The sequence below is a fragment of the Grammomys surdaster genome, unplaced genomic scaffold, assembly GCF_004785775.1.
Source record: "Grammomys surdaster isolate TR1022 unplaced genomic scaffold, NIH_TR_1.0 125834, whole genome shotgun sequence".
NCBI classification, from domain to species: domain Eukaryota; kingdom Metazoa; phylum Chordata; class Mammalia; order Rodentia; family Muridae; genus Grammomys; species Grammomys surdaster.
Genome location: NW_021620662.1, coordinates 2,390,745 through 2,412,456, shown reverse-complemented (window position 1 = coordinate 2,412,456; position 21,712 = coordinate 2,390,745). Strand labels below are relative to the sequence as shown.

Here is a 21,712-nt window from a genome sequence, read left to right as displayed (position 1 = left end):
CCGTTCCTGATCACCTTCCACGTGGCGAAAGGAGAGAATTGACCCCTGTGGGTTCTTTTCTGATTTCTACACATGTGCTATGGCACACACACATACTTCCATACACACAAATGAATGAACACATGTGCCATGGCACATACACACACTTCCATACACATGAATGAACACAAGTGCTATGACACATATATACACCCCTATACATACAAATAAATGAACAAACATGTGCTATAACATATATATATACACCCCTATACATACAAGTGAATGAACACACACATGTGCTATGGCATGGCATATACATATGCCCTACACATACAAAATGAATGAACAAATAAATAGATAAATGCCATTTAAAAAATTTGAAGAGCCTTGCCTTTGTCTTAAACTGTATTACAGAATGCACAGCAAAGTTTAGCATTTGCCACTACCATATTAAAAATTATACAGGTATATTTTTATAGTTTCTTGTTAATTATTCCCAAGTAAGTTAGTTAACTACGCCTTACCAAGGAAACTGCAAATTCTCTAGACATAGATCACCTATTCCTTATTCTTAGAGAATCTACAGTAACACATGGCAAGTCTCTGTGGAGGTTAACACATGACACCGACAGCTCACAGTTGGTTGTCATCTTAGAACATGGTAAAGTTAAAACAAATTATAACTGTGAGTCCTTCACTGTCTTCAGTGATGATCAACATATACAATCAAAACACAAAGGAGAAAAATATACTTCCTGATTTAATTTTCAAATTTCCTGTAAGAATGTCTGTCCTCAAGAGACAAGCACATTCCTGCACGTAATTGGAGTCAGTGGCAGAACAGGAATGACATTAAAAGGAAGGAAATGAAGAGCTGCCCCACCCCCACTCCAGGCCAATCTGGAAATAATTAACAAGAGAACTCAAAGGAAGTCAACATTATACTTTGGCAATCTGCAGAGAGCCGATCCTTCACTGCAGCCCTGAGTGTGGCCAATCACCAGTGACTAGTCTTCATGTGAGTCGCACATCAAAGCAGCATCCTTCCGGCTGTCGCCACACGTGTGTCACTCACTTCTCTCTCTTGTATAGAAATCACACTTGTCACACACCCCACAGTGTTTTTCCTACAAAACATGAACACTGACTCCTACTTTTGGAATGGCCTTCGGTAAAATGCAAACCCTCAGTTACTTGCTCTGATTGAGCAAGAAAGTTTCCAGTCTACACTCCTGTGTAAGCCATAGTTTGTCTGAGCGTGTGGCCCCCATAAGCAGAACCTAAAGCAACAGGAGCCTTACACTTCATCTTCACCACAGCCCATAAAAGCAGAGTGACCTCTCTCACAAATGGGAAAAGCAAGCCTCTGAAAAGCTGAAGAAAAGCTTGCAAGCTTTTCCAGCTGCTTGAGAAAAACAAAGACAAAACCCTGTTGTGGGTTAGAACAATGCTCAGAACAGGAGGCACAGGACCCATGCCTACCTGTTAGCATGCCAGCACTTCTGATTTACAGAGGTGGGTGTGGCAGGTTAAGCTTCTACCTCCAGCTTCTAAAAGGAATGAAAGAGAGGGGTGGAGCCAAAACTACATGGGATGTTAAATCTCAGCCCAGTAGGACAGGAGGATATTGACAGCTGCTACTTTATATGATGACTTGGTAAATCGGGCTTATCTTGTTAATCTCTTACACTATGTTCCAAGAAGGCAAATTTAATCACACTGATCCTAACTCTAAGTATAAATGGTCTAACACACTAAAAGACAGAAATTGTCGGCTTACATAAAAATGCAAAACCCAAATATATATCCTTACAAGAAACACATTGCAAACAGAAAACACAAAATTAAATATGGAATGTACTAAGCAAATTTTAACAAACAAAAAAAAAAGATTTTTTAAAATTGGCCCTTGTACCCATGGGTTTCACAAACACTGATTCAATCAGCTACGAATTAAAAAAAAATTCAGGGTGAAAAATACATCTGTACTAGATATGCACAGACTTTTAAATTTCTGTCATTATTCTATAAACATAATTATTTACAAAGAATTTACATTTATTAGGTAATAGTCTAGGCATGGCTGCAGTAAACTGCATTCTGGAAAGACTCACAGTAAGAACTGAGGGAAACCTCTGGCTGAAAGTTAAAGATGTGAGAGGTCCTTAGCCCAAGAGCCTACAGAGCTAAAGTCCCATAACTTAAGGACTGTGCTGAGAAGCCTGTGCTCCCCAGGGGGACACTCAGCTGAGACTGCAGCCCTGCCAGATCAGTGTACCTAAACCTCAAACAAGACCGTGAGCCAGAGAGACTCACTGAAACCAGGCCTAGTTTTCAGACACACAGAAATGGATGGTATCAGTGTTTGTTCCTTGAGGTTACAGTACCTGAAGTTACACTGTTTTTTCACCCAGTAAAAGATAACCAACAGAAGACCTAACCCAGATTTATAAAAAGACTGCAAAACAACATATTTATTTAGAATATGACCACAAGTAATGGAATAATTAACAAAAACAGAGCTACACAAAGGCTTAATTTCCAGGAATCCAGAGGTAAAGAGGTCAAAGTGCCTTTGAAGACCCAAGATCTTTCACTTAGGCTCTGCCACTGTTTGGAACAAGTCTTTAGCCTCATGCGTCTTCGTATATGTATACTTATCTTTAATGTATAGATTACACGTGATCACAGAAGCACCTCCCATCATAGGCCGTTTCTTTCTCTCATCTGGGAAGTATGTTACCAGCTGTGCTTGCTATTGCTGACTGCCTCACACTATCTTCATCCTCGTACTCACCACAATCTACTTTCCCTTCCACAAATATACGAGCCTCCCTTTGACACACCACATCTCTGAGGCCTGGTTGAGACACTGGCTGATATTCTGTGCTGTGTTATCTCTTGACTGACACCACCCATTGGTACACTTCACCGGCCCTTAATCACCAAATCTCACTTGTGCTGCAGAAAAATTTGTGACTGGGTTTTTCCTTCCACCTGTCTCATGACAGAGTTCTGACTTGCTCATCCAAGAAGCTGAACACCATTCAGAGATTGTTCAAGAACCAAACTGTTGCCTACTTCTGACTCACATCTCACAGACTGATGAAAGTCTTGGAAACATGGCCTCAGTTGTTCTTATGATCTAATCCTAGGCTTTTCCTGATGCACAACCTAGCCTCACGCTTCTAATTTAGTATTACTCTATAGTCATATTCAGCGGAGAGAGAGAAGAGAGGAAGAGAGAGGGAGGGAGAGAGGGAGGGAGGGAGGGAAGAAGGGAGAGAGGGAGGGAAGAAGGGAGGGAGGGGAGGAGGGAGAGAGGGAGGGAAGAAGGGAGAGGGGGAGGTAAAGGGAAGGGGAGAGGGAGGGGGAGGGAGGGGGAGAGGGAGGTGGAGGGAGAAGGAGGGAGGGGGAGGGACAAGGAGGGAGGGGGAGAGGGAGAGGGAGGGAGAAGGAGGGAAGGGAAGAGGGAAGGGGAAGGAGAAGGAGGGAGGGAGAGAGGGAGGGGGAGGGAGGGAGAAGGAGGGAAGGGGAGAGGGAAGGGGAAGGAGAAGGAGGGAGGGGGGGTGGGGGGGGGAAAGAGAAAGAGAGAGACCTCTATAGAAAGTTAAAACTTTTCCAGATTTGAAGCTAGTCTTCCGCTTACGTCACCTACAAAAATGAGCATGTTTCAGATAGACTGTTTCCCTTAACAGAGTACACGCTACATTAGTAAACACACATCATGTTTACTATAGAACACCAGCAGTGCACAGCAAAGCCACATACTACATTTGTGGTGAGATCTTAATACAAGCGTCTGTGAGCTAGAGGGTCTGAGAAAGAGTCTCAGAAGTGTGAGAATCTGACTAAGAACAGATGAAGGAAAACTGAATTCACAAAAGTGATAAAAGCAAAAATCAAAACAGAAAAATGCAATAAGGTTTTAAAAAAAAATAGCCATGTTGCCATAGTTTTAGACCCTTGTCATGTTAAAGGTTTGATTCAAGGTGGGACTACAGGGAGGTGGGAGAACCTTTAGTAGGTGGGGCCTAATGGGAGGACACGGGGGTGTGTCCTCCAAAGGCATTATGGGGATAGGCCTTTTCCTATTTGCTCCCTGGCTCATGGTACACTTTTGCATGTGGCATGTGGGATCATATACTATTGGTTGTTTTATAGCTGGCTTATTTCCCTAGCATATCTTCAGGGCCCATCACATTGTATTATGTATCAGAATTTATTCCTTTCTACGATAAGACTCAATTTTCATTTTCCTTTGGTAGATGTTTGAGTAGCTGCCATCTTTACTAAATAAAAATAAGAATTCTGCCCTGACCATGAATTACAAAACCTCTTCAGTATTATATTTTCAAGTCTTTGGATACAAGGTTCTTATAAGTCAACACTGAAGAAACCAGTGAAAAGTCAGCAAAAGATTAAAATAAAATTACATCTTCTCCCATACACGTATGCACATATAAAATAGAGTTCCACACCACAGCATCAGGGAGCTGCAAACAGAAACAACGAAATACCACCACATGTTGATTATGTTGTTAAGACACTCACATCCTCTACTGACCACACCGCTGTACGATGACAGGAAAACTCAGTCTATGATGACAGACGGAAATGCACAACAGTACATCTACACTGGAAGGCACACAGAACACACACTAATCACACAATCCAGAAATGATGACCCTCAGTAATACCCACACAAGTTGAAAGCCTATACTAGACAAAAACATGGACACAAAGGTCTAATAGCAGATTTTTTATAACTGGAAGCATCCAAGATGTCCAAAAGCTCAATGCATGTATTGAGATATATTGAATGTGATAAAATTTATTCATTGATAAGAAAAGATGAGCTATCAAACCTCTGAAGACACAGAGGAACCTTAAATGCATCTTGTTAAGTACAAGAAGCCAATTTGTGAAGGCTGCAGCATGTAAGTATATAAAAGCTCAGCTGTCTCCTGAGACAGGACGGCAGTGTAACGGGAGCCTGGTTACAGACAGATCCTGTCTTTTTTTTTTTTTTTTTTTTTTTTTTGGTTTTTCAAGACAGGGTTTCTCTGTGTAGCTCTGACTGTCCTGGAACTCACTCTGTAGACCGGGCTGGCCTCAAACTCAGAAATCCCCCTGCCTCTGCCTCCCAAGTGCTAGGATTAAAGGCGTGCACCACCACCACCTGGCTCAGATCCTGTCTTAAAAAAAAGAAGAGCAGTGGTTTCTGGGAGCTGAAGAACTAGAAGGATGAACAAGCAAAGTAAGGAGGAGTCTCAGACAGTGATACACCTGGGTAAGACACTGTACTTGTAGACACATAAAATCATGCATTTGTCAAAATCTGTTGGTTGGTAGCATACACTTATAATAGTAACACTTGAGAGGTGAAGGCAGAATAACCATGAGTCAAAGTCTCCTCAAGTGCAAAGCAAGTGTATGGCTGGCCTAAGGCACATTGTCTCAAAACAATGAAAAAATAAACCAAAAAGCAAAAAAGCAAAAGAATAACATAAAAAAAAAATCACCTCACAATAAAGCAAAGCACAAGAACCTCATTCAATCCCCAGACCATGTAAAATAATGCCAAGCACATGCTTGTAAACCTAGCACTGTGGAGATGGAGACAGGAGGATGCCTGGGACACCGTGGCCAGCCAGTCTAGCTAATTATTGAGTTCTAGTCAATAAAAAATCTGTCTCAGTAGGAGGTGACAGCATTCTGGAAGACACCAAACATTGTCCTGCAGTCAGTCAGTCTCTGTCTCTGTCTCTGTCTCTCTCTCTGTCTCTCTCCACACACACACATATACATAGGATATACACACACAAGTGCATAGACCTATTCTATACCCTTCCTATATATACATAGAAGGAAAAAACAGCCAGAAAACACCTAACAGTGAGCCCCTGGGCCTAACAGGCTCTAGCTAATAACATATCAAAACTGGCTTACCAACTATTATATATAGATATACATTAACAATACATGACACAAACAACAGGAAATTGTGAAACTGAGACATGAAGAGACAGATGAGGGATTCTCTCTCCTTTTCCATCATTTCCTATAAACCATATCTAAAACTGCCCCTCCCAGAATCTACTGATTTTTTTTTAAGGAACTAAAATACTAGAAACTATAACATAGGAAAATAAAAGGTGAAGTATTCTAAGGTCATTTTATGATTTTTATGTTATGCCTGTAGTGTTTGGGAGGGAAACCTAGGGCTTGTGCAAGCTATGGAAGTGGAAGCATCCTGCTGCCGAGCTACACCCCTAGCCATACCTTTTATGAAAAAGAGATGTTAAATTTCTTTAGACATTGAGCCCAAATAAGAATGTATGTTTGAAGTTTAAGGGAAACCACTGAATGAGAAAAGCATTAAGGGAAACACTTCTGTGCTATAAAGCACATCGCTTCATAACTGTGGAGACTTACCTGAGAGTTCAGAGCCTCCAACCTTCGCTTCCTGGCATGAAGAGCCTTGCTCGGAAAAGCCCAATAGTAATTGGACGTCCCAATCCTCTCGCAGTCAACCATACCGTCATCCACCAAGCTCTGAAGGACTTCTTTCACTGACATGGCAGCTGAGGAGACAACGTTCACAGATGCTATGTTAAGCAGCATCCTAAGTAAAATTCAAAAGCAAAGAACTAGAGAAGCATTGCAGAGCATGTCACAATTAAGAGCTAGGCACCTATGTGTGCACCAAAAGTGAGGTGACAGGTGACCCACATCTCAGGTCCTTTCTTCCACACAGACCTCAGGAGCTTCTGTGGGAGTGAATGTGGGCAGAGGCCATGAAACTGGAAAGGGGCACGAGAGAAGAAAGATAAGAGCGGAGGTGCAAAGGACACCAGGACATTGTGACATGAAGGTGGCAGCTGAACACGGGGGTGGAACAGCCCTGGTACTCAGAGGGTGACAGAGAGACGGGGGCCCAGGAGGGGGACTAACCAAAACAGAGTATATATAGTATATATCACAGTACCATAAGAAACCCTGCTACTCTGTGTACTAATTTAAAAATAAGTAAACGTGTTCTATACACAGTGATGGTCAATACATTTCAGCTACGACTGTGCTGTATTTATTTTTGTAGTGCTAGGGTTTGAAACCAGGTTTGGACATGCAGATAAGTGCTCTACGGCTAAGCTCCACCCCTAATCTTTTCAATCCACCCTAAAGACAAACTAGAACAAAACTGTATGGCCTCCCAACCACCAAATTACAACAGGGAAAGACGAAGAAAGGATCCAAGAAGACTAGTGTTATCAACATGGGTGGGAAATATTGCAGTGTGTACCGAAAACTTTACACGTGTGCCTTTCCTTCTTGAAGAAATTTCACTTGTGTGAACTCAGACACAGAACATAAAGATGGACATCCATGTTTGTCAGAGCATTTTTTTAGTATCTAAAGAAATTGGAAAGTAGCCCAGTAATTGAACTCCTAAAACCACAATGCAATGTTATAAGCCAATTATAATGCCCCAGATAAATAAATGCTTCCATATAGCATATGGAAGTGTGGGAAGACAGTAATGTGAGCAGAGTTTAGATGGTAGACAGAGCAAATGTGATTTTTACTTTCTTCTTCTTTATTTATTTTCGAAAAATAGACACGTATTACCTTCAGCTAAGAAAACTAAAAGTTGTAAAAGATTAAACAATATAGAAACAAACTAGTTCCAATATTTAGGGCTAAGATTTAAAATCAGAATCTACTAATAATGCTTACTTCCTATGTACCAAAAACTATATCCCTATTTAAATATCCATTTAGATTTTTCCTAGAGCAGATCTCTAGCTATAAAAGTTATTTAAAATTTAAAGATCTAATAAATAAAATTGACACCAAATGTGCAAAACATTCACCCCTACTCACAAAGTACAAACTGAAACACAAGTCAAAGGACCCTAAAAATGAGAGGAGCCGGTGGGGAGGCTCAGTGACAGAACTTGCTGAGCATGGAAAGGATCTGGACAGAATGCCCAGGACTGAAAAAGAAAAGAAAAGCCAGGGAACACAATTTAGTCAAGCCTTTCCTGAAGGCAATTTAAGAATACATAGTCAAACTCTGAGGGCGATGCAAGTCTTTATTTTCCATTTCACTTCTGCAGATAGAGCCTAATGAAGTAGCCTGAGAGGTGGACAAACACTTACGGACACAGGTTTGGTTCGCTTGGATTCTATAACCAAACCCCACAGAGCAGGCACTTAAGCAGCAGCTAAGACACCGCCAGAGAACACTGGCTTCAGAAGGGTAAGGCTCTATGCTTATTCTCCATTCCCCAAGTTCTGGCAACCAGGACAAGACAGTCACTGGTGAGGCTGCTTTGCTTGCTTTGCAGACAGCCTGTCTTTTCATTACAGGTGGCCTTTCCTCAGGAGACACGCACGAAGATCTTTCTCTTCCTGTTCTTAAAATTAGAATTTCACTCTTAAAACCTCACATAATCATTTATTTCTGCATTGGACTGTGACAGTCTCTCACCATGGAGATCAAACTAACTCAGCTCACGATTTCCCAAGTGCTGAGACTGCAAAACTCCCTCGTGAAGGTCCAATTTCCAGAGGGTTGGAGATTCAACATATGAATTATGAAAGAACACAACTCAGTCCAGAGCACAGAGCATGTTAATTACACAATATTTTTAGCAGCAGTATTTGTACACAATCTAGATCAATGGTTTTCAATCATCCTAACTCTCTGGCCCTTTAATACAGTTCCTCATGTTGTGGTGACTCCCAACCAAAAAATAATTTTCATTGCTACTTTCTAACTGTAATTTAGCCACTGTTATGAATAGTAATATAAATTACTCATATTATCATATAAGTGGTCTTACATGACCCCTGTGAAAGGTTCATTCAACCCCCAAAGGGATCATGACCCACAGGTTAAGAAGCACTGATCTAAATAGAAGTAGTCAACAACAGATGACCAACTAAGCAAGTCTGATAAAGAATTCATCTTCCACAGCAAGTTACATACACATGCAGATGAAGTGTTATATAAAACAGATACATAGCAAAGTGCAGCTCAGTGGTAGAGGACTAGCCTATGTGTGAGGCCCTGGGTCAATCCCCAACACACATACAAATAACCACAAACACAAAACTGCATAAGCAGTATGATCCCCTCTCAGAATGTCAGACCTTTACAGATATACACTGACAAATTAAACTTCAAAATATTTACAGTGATCGTGACTTTAGAACACAAAAATTACACTGTTATTCTTCCTTAGCTCAGTGATTGGAGCTGCTGTTCTACCTGTCTCTCCTGAAAACCTCTGAAACTGTGAGCAAAACGAACTTCTCCTTTGAAGTTGTTCCAGCAGACATTCTGTCATAGCAACGCAAAGTCTGATTAGCAGATAAGTGTAATTTAAAAATAAGGATTGAGATGAAATCCCCTTAGGTGCAGAATCAGTCCTAAGGTCAATGACTGTCACAGAGAAAAGGGAACAAACAACAAAGAAAGGAAGGACATTGGCAGATGCTACCAAAGATAAAAAATCAAGCACATACAGCTGGCAGCCAGTGGCTCCTAGGACAGACAGAAAGGGTTCTTCTTCAGTCTCCCAGGGACCAACCTTCTAGCTGGTCTTTGCTATTTTGTGGGCTCTTTTTCCCACTCTTTATCCACCCAGCTTCACCTCCTAACACTAGACAAGACAGAAACACAGATGGGGGTGGAGGAAAAGAAGGAGAGGGAAAGGGGAGGGGAAGAAAGAGAGAGATCTAAATCTAACTTACTCTTCTTAGTTCTTCTTTGAGCACAACTACTAACAAACTGCAACCACCACCCCCCAAACAACCAACCATCCACCCACCCAATTTATTGGGGCTCTGGCATTTATATACCCTCTAAAAAAATTCACCGAATTCCAAATGTCACAGATCACAGAAACAACTGCAACTGGCAAAACCACACCCCTGCTAGAGCATGAGACAAACCATAGTCAGCTGCTGAGAAGCAGCCCCATATTCCTACACTGGGATTAAAATGAAAACATATTCTTATAATAGTTCTGTGTTTTTTAAAGAAACCAAAATTCCAGAATTATCACTACACAACCCTGCCTATATCTTCATGTCAATCTTCTGCCTCTAGAGCTCAGAGGCATGGAAAATAAGTCATTTTCTTTAAGCTATCAAATTTATAATAAATAATAATACAGCCTCAGGAAACGAATGCACTACGTAAAGATACCAAATCATATTTGACAAACTACAAAATAAACGTGACAATCTTTATTTCTTTTGAAACAAACAATAAAATAAGAATGCACATGGGTAAAAGTATATATGCAAGTGCACATATGTATTCTAGGGCAGAGGTTCCAAACTCAGAGACTGCATTGATTCCTAAGGATGTCACATGGGGCTTTTACAAATATATTTATTTCTAGATGTTTGCATTGTCCATAAAAGGAAAAAAACTGTGCAGAAAAGACTGAATCCTGGGTCCCCAAATCCCCATCTTCCGCCAGTCTCTTTAATACTTACTGATGCCTTTCTCTTTGGGAGCAAGCTTCTCCAAGTCTTTCAGTTGGAATACATCTTTCTGGTTAAAAAAAGTTTAAGAAGATAAGAAATATATAGTTACTTTCTACTACTTATTTATATTTACAATAGCTGTGTTCATAAAACATAACATCAGAAAGTTATGTCTACAAATGAATACTGTACTAGAAATGAACATTTTAGAACTAGAAGAAACTATCTCACTCAATGCCATCCATAGAACTGAAGATAGGCATACGTCTACATGAGCACAGTTGTCTATTCACAACTGGAACAACAACACATCTTCTGATCAAAGCAAGAAATTAGCTCTGGTGAGTAATCTGTGCCATCAGATAACGTGATGCTCCGACACTCCGATGTCCAGAAAACCAAAACACAGGAGGCTGGAGAGGTGACTCTGTGGTTAAGAGCACTCACTGTTCTTACAAAGGACCCTGATTTGGTTCCCTATATCCACATGGTAGTTCAGGACATCTGGTGTCCCTTTCTGGCATCTGTGGGCACCAGGCACACACATGGTATACATACATACATGCAGGCTAACACTCATACACATAAAAAATTTTAAATAATAAATCTAAAAAAAAAAACCCAAATAAACAAACAAGCAACCCCCAACCCCTGAAAAAAAAAAAGGCTCAATAATGGGAGGATTGCCTGGGCCTCAAATTTTGAAGCCAGTCTGGGCAATATAAAAAGTCCATATATCAAAAAGAAAGGAGGGGGGAACGGAGGAAATGAGGGAGGGAACGAGAGCCAAAGAAAAGAGAAAGAGAGAAAAATGCTTTACTTGGTACGTATCATGCTCCACAGACTCACCAGTGGTAACTAAAAGTTAGACAACTGTCCAAGTTGATTTTTTACTTAAGGTTTTATGAAGCAGTTAACTCTATGTGATAGAAAAACTGTCCAGCTCATGCTGTGTCCCAATCATTGGTCCACTTACTGACCCAGAGACTGACACACTTAGTATACACAGAGCAAAATCCACCGATGGAGTATTTAACCTAGTTGCCAGGGGACACTCTTGCTGACCTCTCCTTTCCTCTGAAGTGGTAAAAAGCATTTAGTCAGGGAAAGTGAAATAGTCTGGAAAGACTAACACATTTAATAATTAGAAAGACATCCTGTGGGCTGGAGAGACACCTCAGAGGTTAAGAGCACTGACTGCTCTTCCAGAGGTCCTGAGTTCAATTCCCAGCAACCACACGGTGGCTCACAACCATCTGTAATGGGATCCAATGTCCTCTTCTGTTGTGTCTGAGAGAAGCCCTGTGACTAGGATGGGATAGGGAGCCACTGCTTTCTAAATTAACTGAAAAAGCAAGTTCAAGTGAACAAAAACTAAACCTTGATAAAGTCCAAAACCACTGCTCACCCAAACAGACATGTTAAGAAACTGAGAAGACAAATAACTACCTAAGAGAAAATACTTGCAAAATGTCTACTGACAAAGCAGCCTGGAATGTAGAAACACACGGTGTCTCTAAAACAAAAGGAATAGAAAGTGGATGGTGTTGAGGTGTGCAACTGTGGGCTCCCCATGAGCTGTCCTTACTACAAATGGTTTTGAAAACATTCCCAAGGCATTGTTGGTGAACCATTCGTGATTAGAGGCAGCAGGGTACGGTGCTTAGCCAGCATCTGTGACTACAGTATGGTACACGGTGCTTAGCCAGCATCCATGATTAGAGGCAGAATGGTACATAGTGCTTAGCCAGCATTCCGTGATTAGAGGCAGCATAGGACACGTAGTTGATTAGAAGCAGTAAGGTACATGGTGCCTAGCCAGCATCTATGATTAGAGGCAGCATGGTACAAGGTGCTTAACTAGTAAGTTTTCTAATTAATTCTGAAGGTATTACATTTTCATCAGCGCAACTGAAAAAACAGACTATAAACATAACCCTACCTCTAACATGTATACGGCAATATTTGTTTAGAGTGTGCATTTTCTACTTAACACCACTTGTGAGCGTTTATTTAGTCATGACACTGTCTTGGAGAAGGGCCATATCTAATGCCAAATTCTATAACTGACAAGTCTAGTAACCATATTTGAGTTTGTTGGAATTTTACTTATCAAGAATGGAACTAGAATCCAAATTCCAGAAACTGAATTCTAGAATCCATGCAACCTTGGACCATAATATTGATTTGTTCTGAATCTGGAGAGGCTGATGCCTAATAATTACCAACATTCGGCATCACTGGGTCCCAGATATACTGTGTCTCATTCCGAAAAAAATAGGACGTAATGTTTTCCATTATGTTTTCAAAGTTCAATGTTTCCAATTCCATCCCCCAAACTGACAGATTCAATAAGCAGCAACATATTGTATCATAATGTGAAGATAAACTAGGAAGACATGAACTGAATGAAACCAACTAATAGAACTATTAACCCTGCAGAAAAACTCAGGGTTGAACATCTTTAAGTGGCTAGTCTTCAGTGTTAGTCTTCAGTGTCAAATGCCATTGAAGGTTGAAGGTGAACATTTTTAAACCAGAAAAGGCCAACTTTGTTATTTGAGAAAACTAATACTGAAAGGACAAAATCATTTCACTGACTACTTTCCTTGGGTTTCTACTGCCAAGAAGAAACTAAATCTGTTTCTGCTCTAAGGCTACAGGAAAAAATTTTCAACTCAGCCAAAAAAAAAAAAAAAAAAAAAACTAAAACAAACTTCCTCTTTGGAACAGCAGTTTTGCATTGGCTCTGCAGCCATAAAGGTGAGACCCAGGCTTTCTAAAGTCCTGGGAACGTTTTAATAATTGCTCTACTGAGAATCTGTACTATCAAATGAAAAGGAATTCTGGCAATGTACTATTTTATTTTTCCATTTCCCCTCATCTGCATAAGATGAAAACACACAGTGGACCAAAGGTCCTCCTGAGCCACAATGACAATCTGGGGAGATGGGGGGTGGGGGGCAAAAGGCCTGTTTGCACTTGTTTCTTTACAAAAGAAAGGCCCATGTTTAGGAACATGTAAAGAAAGTAGGATCTAGAATCTGGGTTTGAAGTCTGACACTGTCACTTAGTGAAGCTGAAACTTTATTTCCTCTTAGTGACTGGCAGACATCTGGAATAAATTAAGGAGTCCTGAGTATCATCATAAATGTTGTGCTGGTACACACAAAGAAGCAAGGTATTTGTGCTCCCTATAAAACCAGGTGACCCTCCTGTTTCAACCCGGCTAATGTCTACTCTTGTTCTCTGAGATCCTGGGTAGGCTGTTCAGACACTCTCTCTCTAGAGAGCTCAGCTGTAAAGCAAAGCTGACGACCTTACAGGACTGCACACTGGTGAATTCAGAAAACCTACACTACATGCCTGGGCTGGGTCTGCACCCAGACAGCACTCAGTTAACTACTACAACTATTTCAGACAGAAAGAGGTCACCATCAAATATATGACTCAGAAAGAGAGTTGCACTATCAGTCTATAGGACAGTCTGGATAAAACACTATGAATAAGAGATATGGCTCTTTCCTACTCCACAGCTCAGAAGAGCCAAAAACACTTGCAGAGTTTTATGTGTCCCCCGAGAACCAAGTCAGTGTGGGTCTCTAACAAAAGAAGACCATTAATATTGACTTACATAACAGAAAAATATACAATATACTGTGAAGACACATTTAATGTGAAAGTTACACAAAATACTGACAATATTAGGAGAAATAACTTACTGTCTCAAAAAATATTTCCATCATCCGGGTTCTCTTTTCCTCCCCACTCAGTCCTCTTTTCTTTGACTAAAGCATAAAACAAAAATCAGTTTTAAAAAAAAAGCACTTCACAACAATTTGGCATTAAACATTATCATAAAATGTACTTGATTTTGTCTAATGTCAACAGGTTTGTCACTCTCAAAACTTGGCCAAAGACTCACTTTAACGACTATATGCCAACTCTTGAAGTAAGGACTGCCAATTTTCTATACAAACAGTGATTGAGAAAACATTTTATGGAAATGTATTTTCATTTTATTTTTTGTTTTTCAAGACAGGGTTTCTTTGCATATCCCTGGTTGTCCTGGAACTCTTCTATAGACCAGGCTGGCCTTGAACTCCGAAAGCCACCTGCCTCTGTCTGTACCACCATACCCTTTGTAGAAACTTAGTATCTATAAAATGAACCAATGACAAGCCACTGTATTAACTTTCAGAAGGCTTGCCCCATGCACAAGCACAGTGTTGCAGACGTCCAAGACAAACACTAAGATGGTTACTGGATGGATTGTGCAGAGGGAGCAAATGGCAAATACTTTTCAGAAAGTTGTCTGGGGTCAGATTACCAGAGGCTAACTGGGAAGAGTGGATCTACCAAAAGCCAACATCGAAGTGCTGAGCTCAGCTTTTAAAGCTGAGGAGTGACAAGATTAGAATCAAACTCAAGTGTACGAATGGTAGTAGCAACAGGCGCTGGAGACATGGATCAGAGGTTAAAGACCAGTGACTGGGCTTCTAGAGGACAGGGTTCAATTCCCAGCACCCATATGATGGCTCTGTCTATGACTTCAGTCCCACACTTCTGGCCACCCTGGGCACTAGGCATACAAACATACATACAGGCAAACATTCATATACATAAAAAATTTAAAATATTTTAATTAAAAGAAAACAGTGACAGGTATGTGTAGGCTCAAAAAAGAAAAAAACCTATCCAGATAGAAAATGGAAGCATGTATTACTTGTGAATCCTTAGCACATTTGAAAATAAGATAAAGCTGGGCGGTGGTGGCGCATGCCTTTAATCCCAACACTTGGGAGGCAGAGGCAGGCGGATTTCTGAGTTCGAGGCCAGCCTGGTCTACAGAGTGAGCTCCAGGACAGCCAGGGCTACACAGAGAAACCCTGTCTCAAAAAACCAAAAAAAAAAAAAAAAAAAGAAAAGAAGATAAGCAATGTATAACTAAAGTACATAATAATTCTTACTATATATATGTACATATAATATATATATTACATATCAACTTACATTCAAATTAAACAAAAAGAGGAGCCAATATTTTTAATGCAATAATTCCAAAATAAAAATAAAAACAATGTGAGAAATAGCACTAGTCTGGGATTTGGGATACTACACTAACGTTTATTTATTAGTTGTTTACTAGGGGGTGCCATGGAGCATGTAAAGAAGGTAGAGGAAAACCTTCCAAAGTTGGTTTTCTCCTTCCTCTATGTGGGTTCCAAGGCTTGAACTCAGACAGCCAGGTTTAGCAGTAAGCATTGTTAGCCAAAGAGCCATCTCATCAGCCCCAATATTTAAGTGTTCTGAATCCTTCTCAAAAACTGCACAGGATCATGCTGTGTGACACTGTGTCCTTGGGAAACAAGTGTCTTGTCCCAGCAGATAGATAACTGAAGACAGATCAAAGTATATATACTATCAAAGTTCAACTTGGTGAATTCATGAGTTTTGTTGGGTTACTTACTGGAACATGGGAAAGGATTCACAGAAGCAGAAATGACAAAGACAGCTGCATCACAGAGCCTACCCTAGCATATGTGACAGCTCAAAAGGCTGCAAATATGGAGCACAATGTACACCTTGCAGCACCTCAACAAACTGCCCAGTGTCCTTTCCCAGTAGCTCAGAGTGAGCCTCTTCCGGCCGCTTACTGTCCTTTGTTTCTTCAGGCTGTGCCACTGGTCTTTCAGGCTTGTCTGAGAGTGACTCTCAGCAGTCTTTACTGTTTATATAGTCTATGGGAGTGCTGTGCCTAGGTCAATTTCAGGGACTTCCTAAAACTCTTTTGAGTTGTTTACTTCCTGTCCTAATTCAATGAGCTTTCCCTCAGGGCTAAGTGTTCCATGGCTCCTCAGATCAGCAGTTCTCAACCTGTGGTCAAGTAACCCTTACACAGGGGTCATCTAAGACTATCAGAAAGCAGGTACTTACATCATGACTCATAACAATACCGAAATTACATTTATGAAGTAGCTATGAAAATCATTTGGTTGGGGGTCACGACAACATGAGGAACTATATTAAAGGGTCACAGCGTTGGCAAGGCTGAGAGCCACTGCCTTAGACCATCCTGTTGCTTCACCTCTGTGTAAATATCTCTCCCACACTCTTCTGTTTCCTTTCCATATCCTATATCTTAAAGAGTTTCTCCAAGATGGAAAGTTTTATCTTGGAGGAAACTGCTACTTAACAAATCATAACAAAATAAACTGCTTATTAAGATGTAGGATATAATAAGATAAAGATGGATTCTGTCCAACCAAAAACTCCATAAGAAAGCATCAGTCTGGAACACTTAAGAAAAGGATCTTGGAATGGCATTCTGTCTTTCTTCTGGCAACACTAGAAGCTAACTCATCCCACAGCAACAAGATCATGTAGTGTTTCTTGATAAATGTGTGCATAAGAAAGCAGCCTCCAAACTCACACCGTCCTCTTTCCCTCTGAACACAGCAGTCCCCCAGGGATCCACTACTGAGCCCTTCCTCTCCTCAAATCTCTTCTTTGATCTCATCTTCTTTAGTTTTAATTAACACTTGCAATGAGACCACAGATCTTTATATCTGGCCCTGAATATGCTCCTGAACTTCTATCTCATGTATCTACCTGCCTGCTGGACAGACTTCAAACTCAACTGATCCAAACTGAATCCTTTCTCTCCTACACACACTCCAAACCTGCTATTCAACATCAAGTCTCAGACACACTCTTTACCTAAGGCAAAGGCCTGGCAGCCATCCTAGGTGCCTTCATCTCTTTACCAATTACCAAGTTCTGTCAACACTGGTTCTTAACTATTCTCTAGTATGTCCTGCCTGGGCCACTCTATTACCTCTGTGTGGATTTAAGCCTTCACTGGCTAGCTCCTGTAATTGTCCTCAGCGGACTAAACACACTTTTGTCTCATCCTCTAATAGAAGCTGACTGTGCAGCTCCTTAAAACCTGTGAAGGTTCCAATCCTCATATGAAGCAACCTAAGAGGATGTAGAAGGCTCTCTATCACCTGTCCCCAACCTACTATTTAAAGTAGCTCCCACCCCCAAATTTACCATAACAAGGTGAAAAACTATGTAATTTGGGTTGTGATGATGATGATGATAAAATTATTCCTCTACCTAAAAAGTCTCTCCTCTGCACACTCAATACTCCAAAAGTTCCCCCAAAGCGTAATTTGGGCACAGACTTCCCTTGGCTGAGCTCACAGGCTGAGCCTGTGTTCCCAAGACACATTTGCATTGACTGAAATTTCTCTCAGCAGACTGAGAAAATTCAGAATATCCACTGTTCTTTGCTTTCTCAGGGCTTAGCAAGCCAGGGAAGTTAGACAGAGCAGACATACTGGCCAGCACTGAACTTCGGGACCACAACCAGTAGAACTGTCAACTCTAAGCTGTTGAAAGCCCACAACACTCCTAAATATACAACACAGGGTGAATAAAGTAGCAGGAAAACCCATAGCTAGCATCTTGTTTGCAGAGAGAAATCCAAGCGCTCTCCAAGAGGATACTGAAGCTCTGGGAAGTTACGCAGAACTGCTGTCTAAACCTCAGGTTCAGAGCTAGGACTCATGAGTGCTTTATAACCCTTCCCATACTGCTCTCTTGCAGTATCTGAGCCAATCATGAAGATCACACCCAGCAAAAGCCTCCTCAGCTAAGCTTCCCTTGCCAGTGGTAGCAAGCTACCATATATACACACTCACCTAAGAATTTTTTAAAGGCTACTGCAGAGGTCACACTGTATAAACTGCACTGCTGTGCTGATAATGGGCCTGGGCATATGCATTAAAAAGTATCCTCAGTTGCTTTACCTTGCTTCTCTCACTAGATTTTCAAGGATGGCAGGGGTTCTTTGAGAGAAGTGGAAATCTCTTTAGGGTATAATGCCTTTGCATGGCTCCAGAGACTTGGGCCTGACTGGAGCAGTGAGGGAATGAAGGTAAAAACAGAGCAGAAAGCTGGGATTGGGTGGTCTGGGCTCTTGGATGGTGAAACTGTAGCACTGCAGAAGCTCAGCATGTTCATTATAGAGTTGAACAGAGGCAGGTTACTGCATGCAGTGGGGTATTACACACAGATAAACATGGAGGCGGGGCTAGCATATACATCTGAACACGGAAGCAAGGTTAGTATATACATCTGAACACGGAAGCAGGGTTAGTATACACATCTGAACACGGAAGCAGGGCTAGTATATACATCTGAACACAGAAGCAGGTTTAATACATCTTGGTAACCAAAGAGCAGTCTCTCGAGGAGAGTGGTCTTCAGGTCATAAACGCATGGAAGGGAGCAAAGCTACAGTGTACATTCTCCACGCATACTGGCAAAATTCGCAATCCTCTCCGGGGGATCATTTCTCTAAGCCTGAGGCTGGGAAGTCTCTGGTGAGGCCACGCATGTCAATAATACATGTTCACTCGGGACTTCATTCATTCAAGGCTTACTCAGCTACCTACATTAGGGCTTTATCATGTGGCTAAATCTGGAGAAATCAGAGCCCAAATCTGGGGGCAAACTCCTAATATTTTGGTATTATAAACAGTTTCTGGAAAGTCCTTTATGATCCCCAAGAGGCAAGCAATAAGGACAATCTCATGTCCTGGAGAGCAGTTTAGGAAAGTTCCTAATACAATAAATATAAAAATCATATAAACACAGCTGAATTGTATCATACATTTGTATTACATTCAGAGTGATTCATCCCTGTGTCTTTTATGAGTTCTTACTAATCACAGTTGGAAACTTCCAAGGTCAGATTTAAAATAACTAATGTAAAAAGGACGTCATATTGACATTAGATACTTCAACAAGAAAGAAAAATAACAAGGATTTAATCCTTAAAACTGGGAAGGATGTCTCCTTGTGGTAAAACAGGAACGCCTCCAGATTATGAAGGAGACTCAAAACCACCTGAGGATTAGGATACTTCCTATTTGACTGGAGTATGTTAAGCTATTTTTTAGAGTCCTGTATCTAAAGAGTCTTCACCAATATGTAGTTACAGAATTCCTAATATCAGCCCTGTTGGTCATTTGTAATAACGTTTTGAAAAATTAAAAAGATGTTTTCTTTTTAATTAAGATGATATTTATTTATTTATTTATTTATTTATTTATTTATTTTGGTTTTTTGAGACAGGGTTTCTCTGTGTAGTTCTGGCTGTCCTGGAACTCACTCTGTAGACCAGGCTGGCCTCGAACTCAGAAATCCACCTGTCTCTGCCTCCCAAGTGCTGGGATTAAAGGTGTGCGCCACCACCGCCCGGCTCTTTATAATTTTTTAATTTAAGTTAGTTTTCTCCAATTTCAAACTGTAGGCCTATGTTTGTAATTGCTTACTTAACAAGACAAGTCAAATCAAAATAGTAACTCACGATTAGAAAAGAGGTCAAAAGTTTAACTTTGACCAGAATAACACTGAACTTTTTTCCTGCTCGTATATAAAACTAATAGCAATACCTATGTGAAGAGTTAACAGCCATTAAATCCCTTTAGCAGTAGGCAACTGCCCTATAAAGAGGATTAAATAAGAGGGCGAGGCCGGCACATCAATAATATGTAATTCCTTTTAGTCGGGTACTTTAATTCTACAAAGAGAAACATGATAACACCAAACACTGGTAACACTGTTGTTTTGAGACTGGTCCTGGGCTCCTTGGGCCATTTCATGCCCAGGTGGCCTGGTTGTTAGTTTAACCACAAAGAAGCCGTTATCAGTTATAATTACAGCTGAGCAAGTTTCTTCAAATAAATGCCCTACGACCTGATCCTTGTCCACCCTGTGTAACGGCCACTTAACTAAATTAAGATATTAAAATCTGGGGTCACTCTACCGACCCGTTGATACTCTATCCCCAAAAGTGGAAAGAATGACACAAAACTTTGAAGGTGGATGAAAACGATCCAAAGGGCAGGGAGGGTCCTTAAGTTCGAAAAGACAATTGCGACTGGTAGTCAACCAGGGTTGGCCCGCACACATGGGCCCCACACTAAGGCGGGGGGGGGGGGGGGGGGGGGGCCGCCCAACCCTTTACGGGTGCGGGGTGGGTTGGGGGGGGTGTCACTGCCGTGATCTAAAGGCGGAGTGAAGACGTACTGGGCTACTCCTGTTAGCATACTAAGTATAGTGGTGGGGTGCCGCTGGAGTAAAGGGGAGCACCGTGCCCAGCCAGTAAGAGGCCCCGGGTTGTAATTCCAGCAGAACCGAAGGACACTGAACACTTAAGTGGCCAACTCCGCAGCGCGTGCGCCCTGGGGCTCTCGGTCCGGAGCCGCAGACCCGCCCCACTTTCCGGGCTTCTGGATTCGGTTCTAGAACGCTCCGGTCCGGAACCAGCGTGGCGCGGGCCGCCATCAGGGCTCCGGTGCAGCAGTGGGCGCGGCGCCAACCACGCAAGGCCTGGCCAGGCGCAACCGCTGCCGCCACGGCCCCGAAGCCCGGAGATGCGCGCGTCCCGGTCTCGCTCTTACCATAGTGCACGCGGCGGCCTCCCTGTTTGAGTCTGGCGCCAACAACCGCGTAGAGTGGGAAGGGCCGGAGGAAGTGCAGGTGAAGGTGCAACGACCCCTGGCGGCCCTCGTAGGGTTTCGGGACCCGAGGGAGGAGCCAGGCAGGGGCGGGGCCTGAGCAGATGGGCAGGGCGACGAGGGGCGCGGCCTGAAATGATTGATGGGCAGGGCCTGAAATGGGCAGGACCGGACTGAGACCAAACCGACCAGTCTGGGTTGGGTAGCTTGTGTGCGGAAAGGAAAAGTTGGGGCCTGAGTGGGAGCTGGAGCAGGACGTGCTTCTGTGCCCTTCCGGTGCCTCTGGGGTTGCAGAGTTGCATACTACTTATGTGTTCAATGTAGCTTTTATTTTTCTTTTTAAAAGGCAACTTTTAAGTCTTCGCTTTTAAGTGTATTCTTTTTGTTTGTTTGTTTGTTTTTCTTTTCTTTTGGTTTGGTTTGGTTTTTGGTTTTTGGTTTTTGGTTTTTGGTTTTTGGTTTTGGTTTTGGTTTTTGGTTTTTGGTTTTTCGAGACAGGGTTTCTCTGTGTAGCCCTGGCTGTCTTGGAACTCACTCTGTAGACCAGGTTGGCCTCGAACTCAGAAATCTGCCTGCCTCTGCCTCCCAAGTGCTGGGATTAAAGGTGTGTGCCACCACTGCCCAGCAAGTGTATTCTTTGAGCTTAAAAAAAAAAATGAGGATTTGGCTGCAAGAAATGAGTACAT

At 41.8% G+C, this 21,712-nt stretch overlaps 1 protein-coding gene across 2 annotated transcripts in view; it reads right to left on the bottom strand.

The window, feature by feature from the left end:
- The window catches only part of Mnd1 (meiotic nuclear divisions 1), a 65,108-nt gene extending 44,019 nt beyond the window's left edge, over positions 1-21,089 (bottom strand). Inside the window, exons 1-4 of one of the 2 annotated variants that reach the window (XM_028789508.1) lie at positions 20,970-21,089; positions 14,214-14,279; positions 10,501-10,558; positions 6,421-6,569 (exon numbers count right to left, since the gene is read on the bottom strand). In XM_028789508.1, the coding sequence (XP_028645341.1) occupies positions 6,421-6,569; positions 10,501-10,558; positions 14,214-14,279; positions 20,970-20,972 (276 nt within the window). In that variant the 5' untranslated portion in view covers positions 20,973-21,089. The remainder of the gene's footprint in view (positions 1-6,420; positions 6,570-10,500; positions 10,559-14,213; positions 14,280-20,969) is intronic. The other variant, XM_028789509.1, reaches the window with a different exon arrangement.
- Positions 21,090-21,712: the final 623 nt, after the last annotated feature.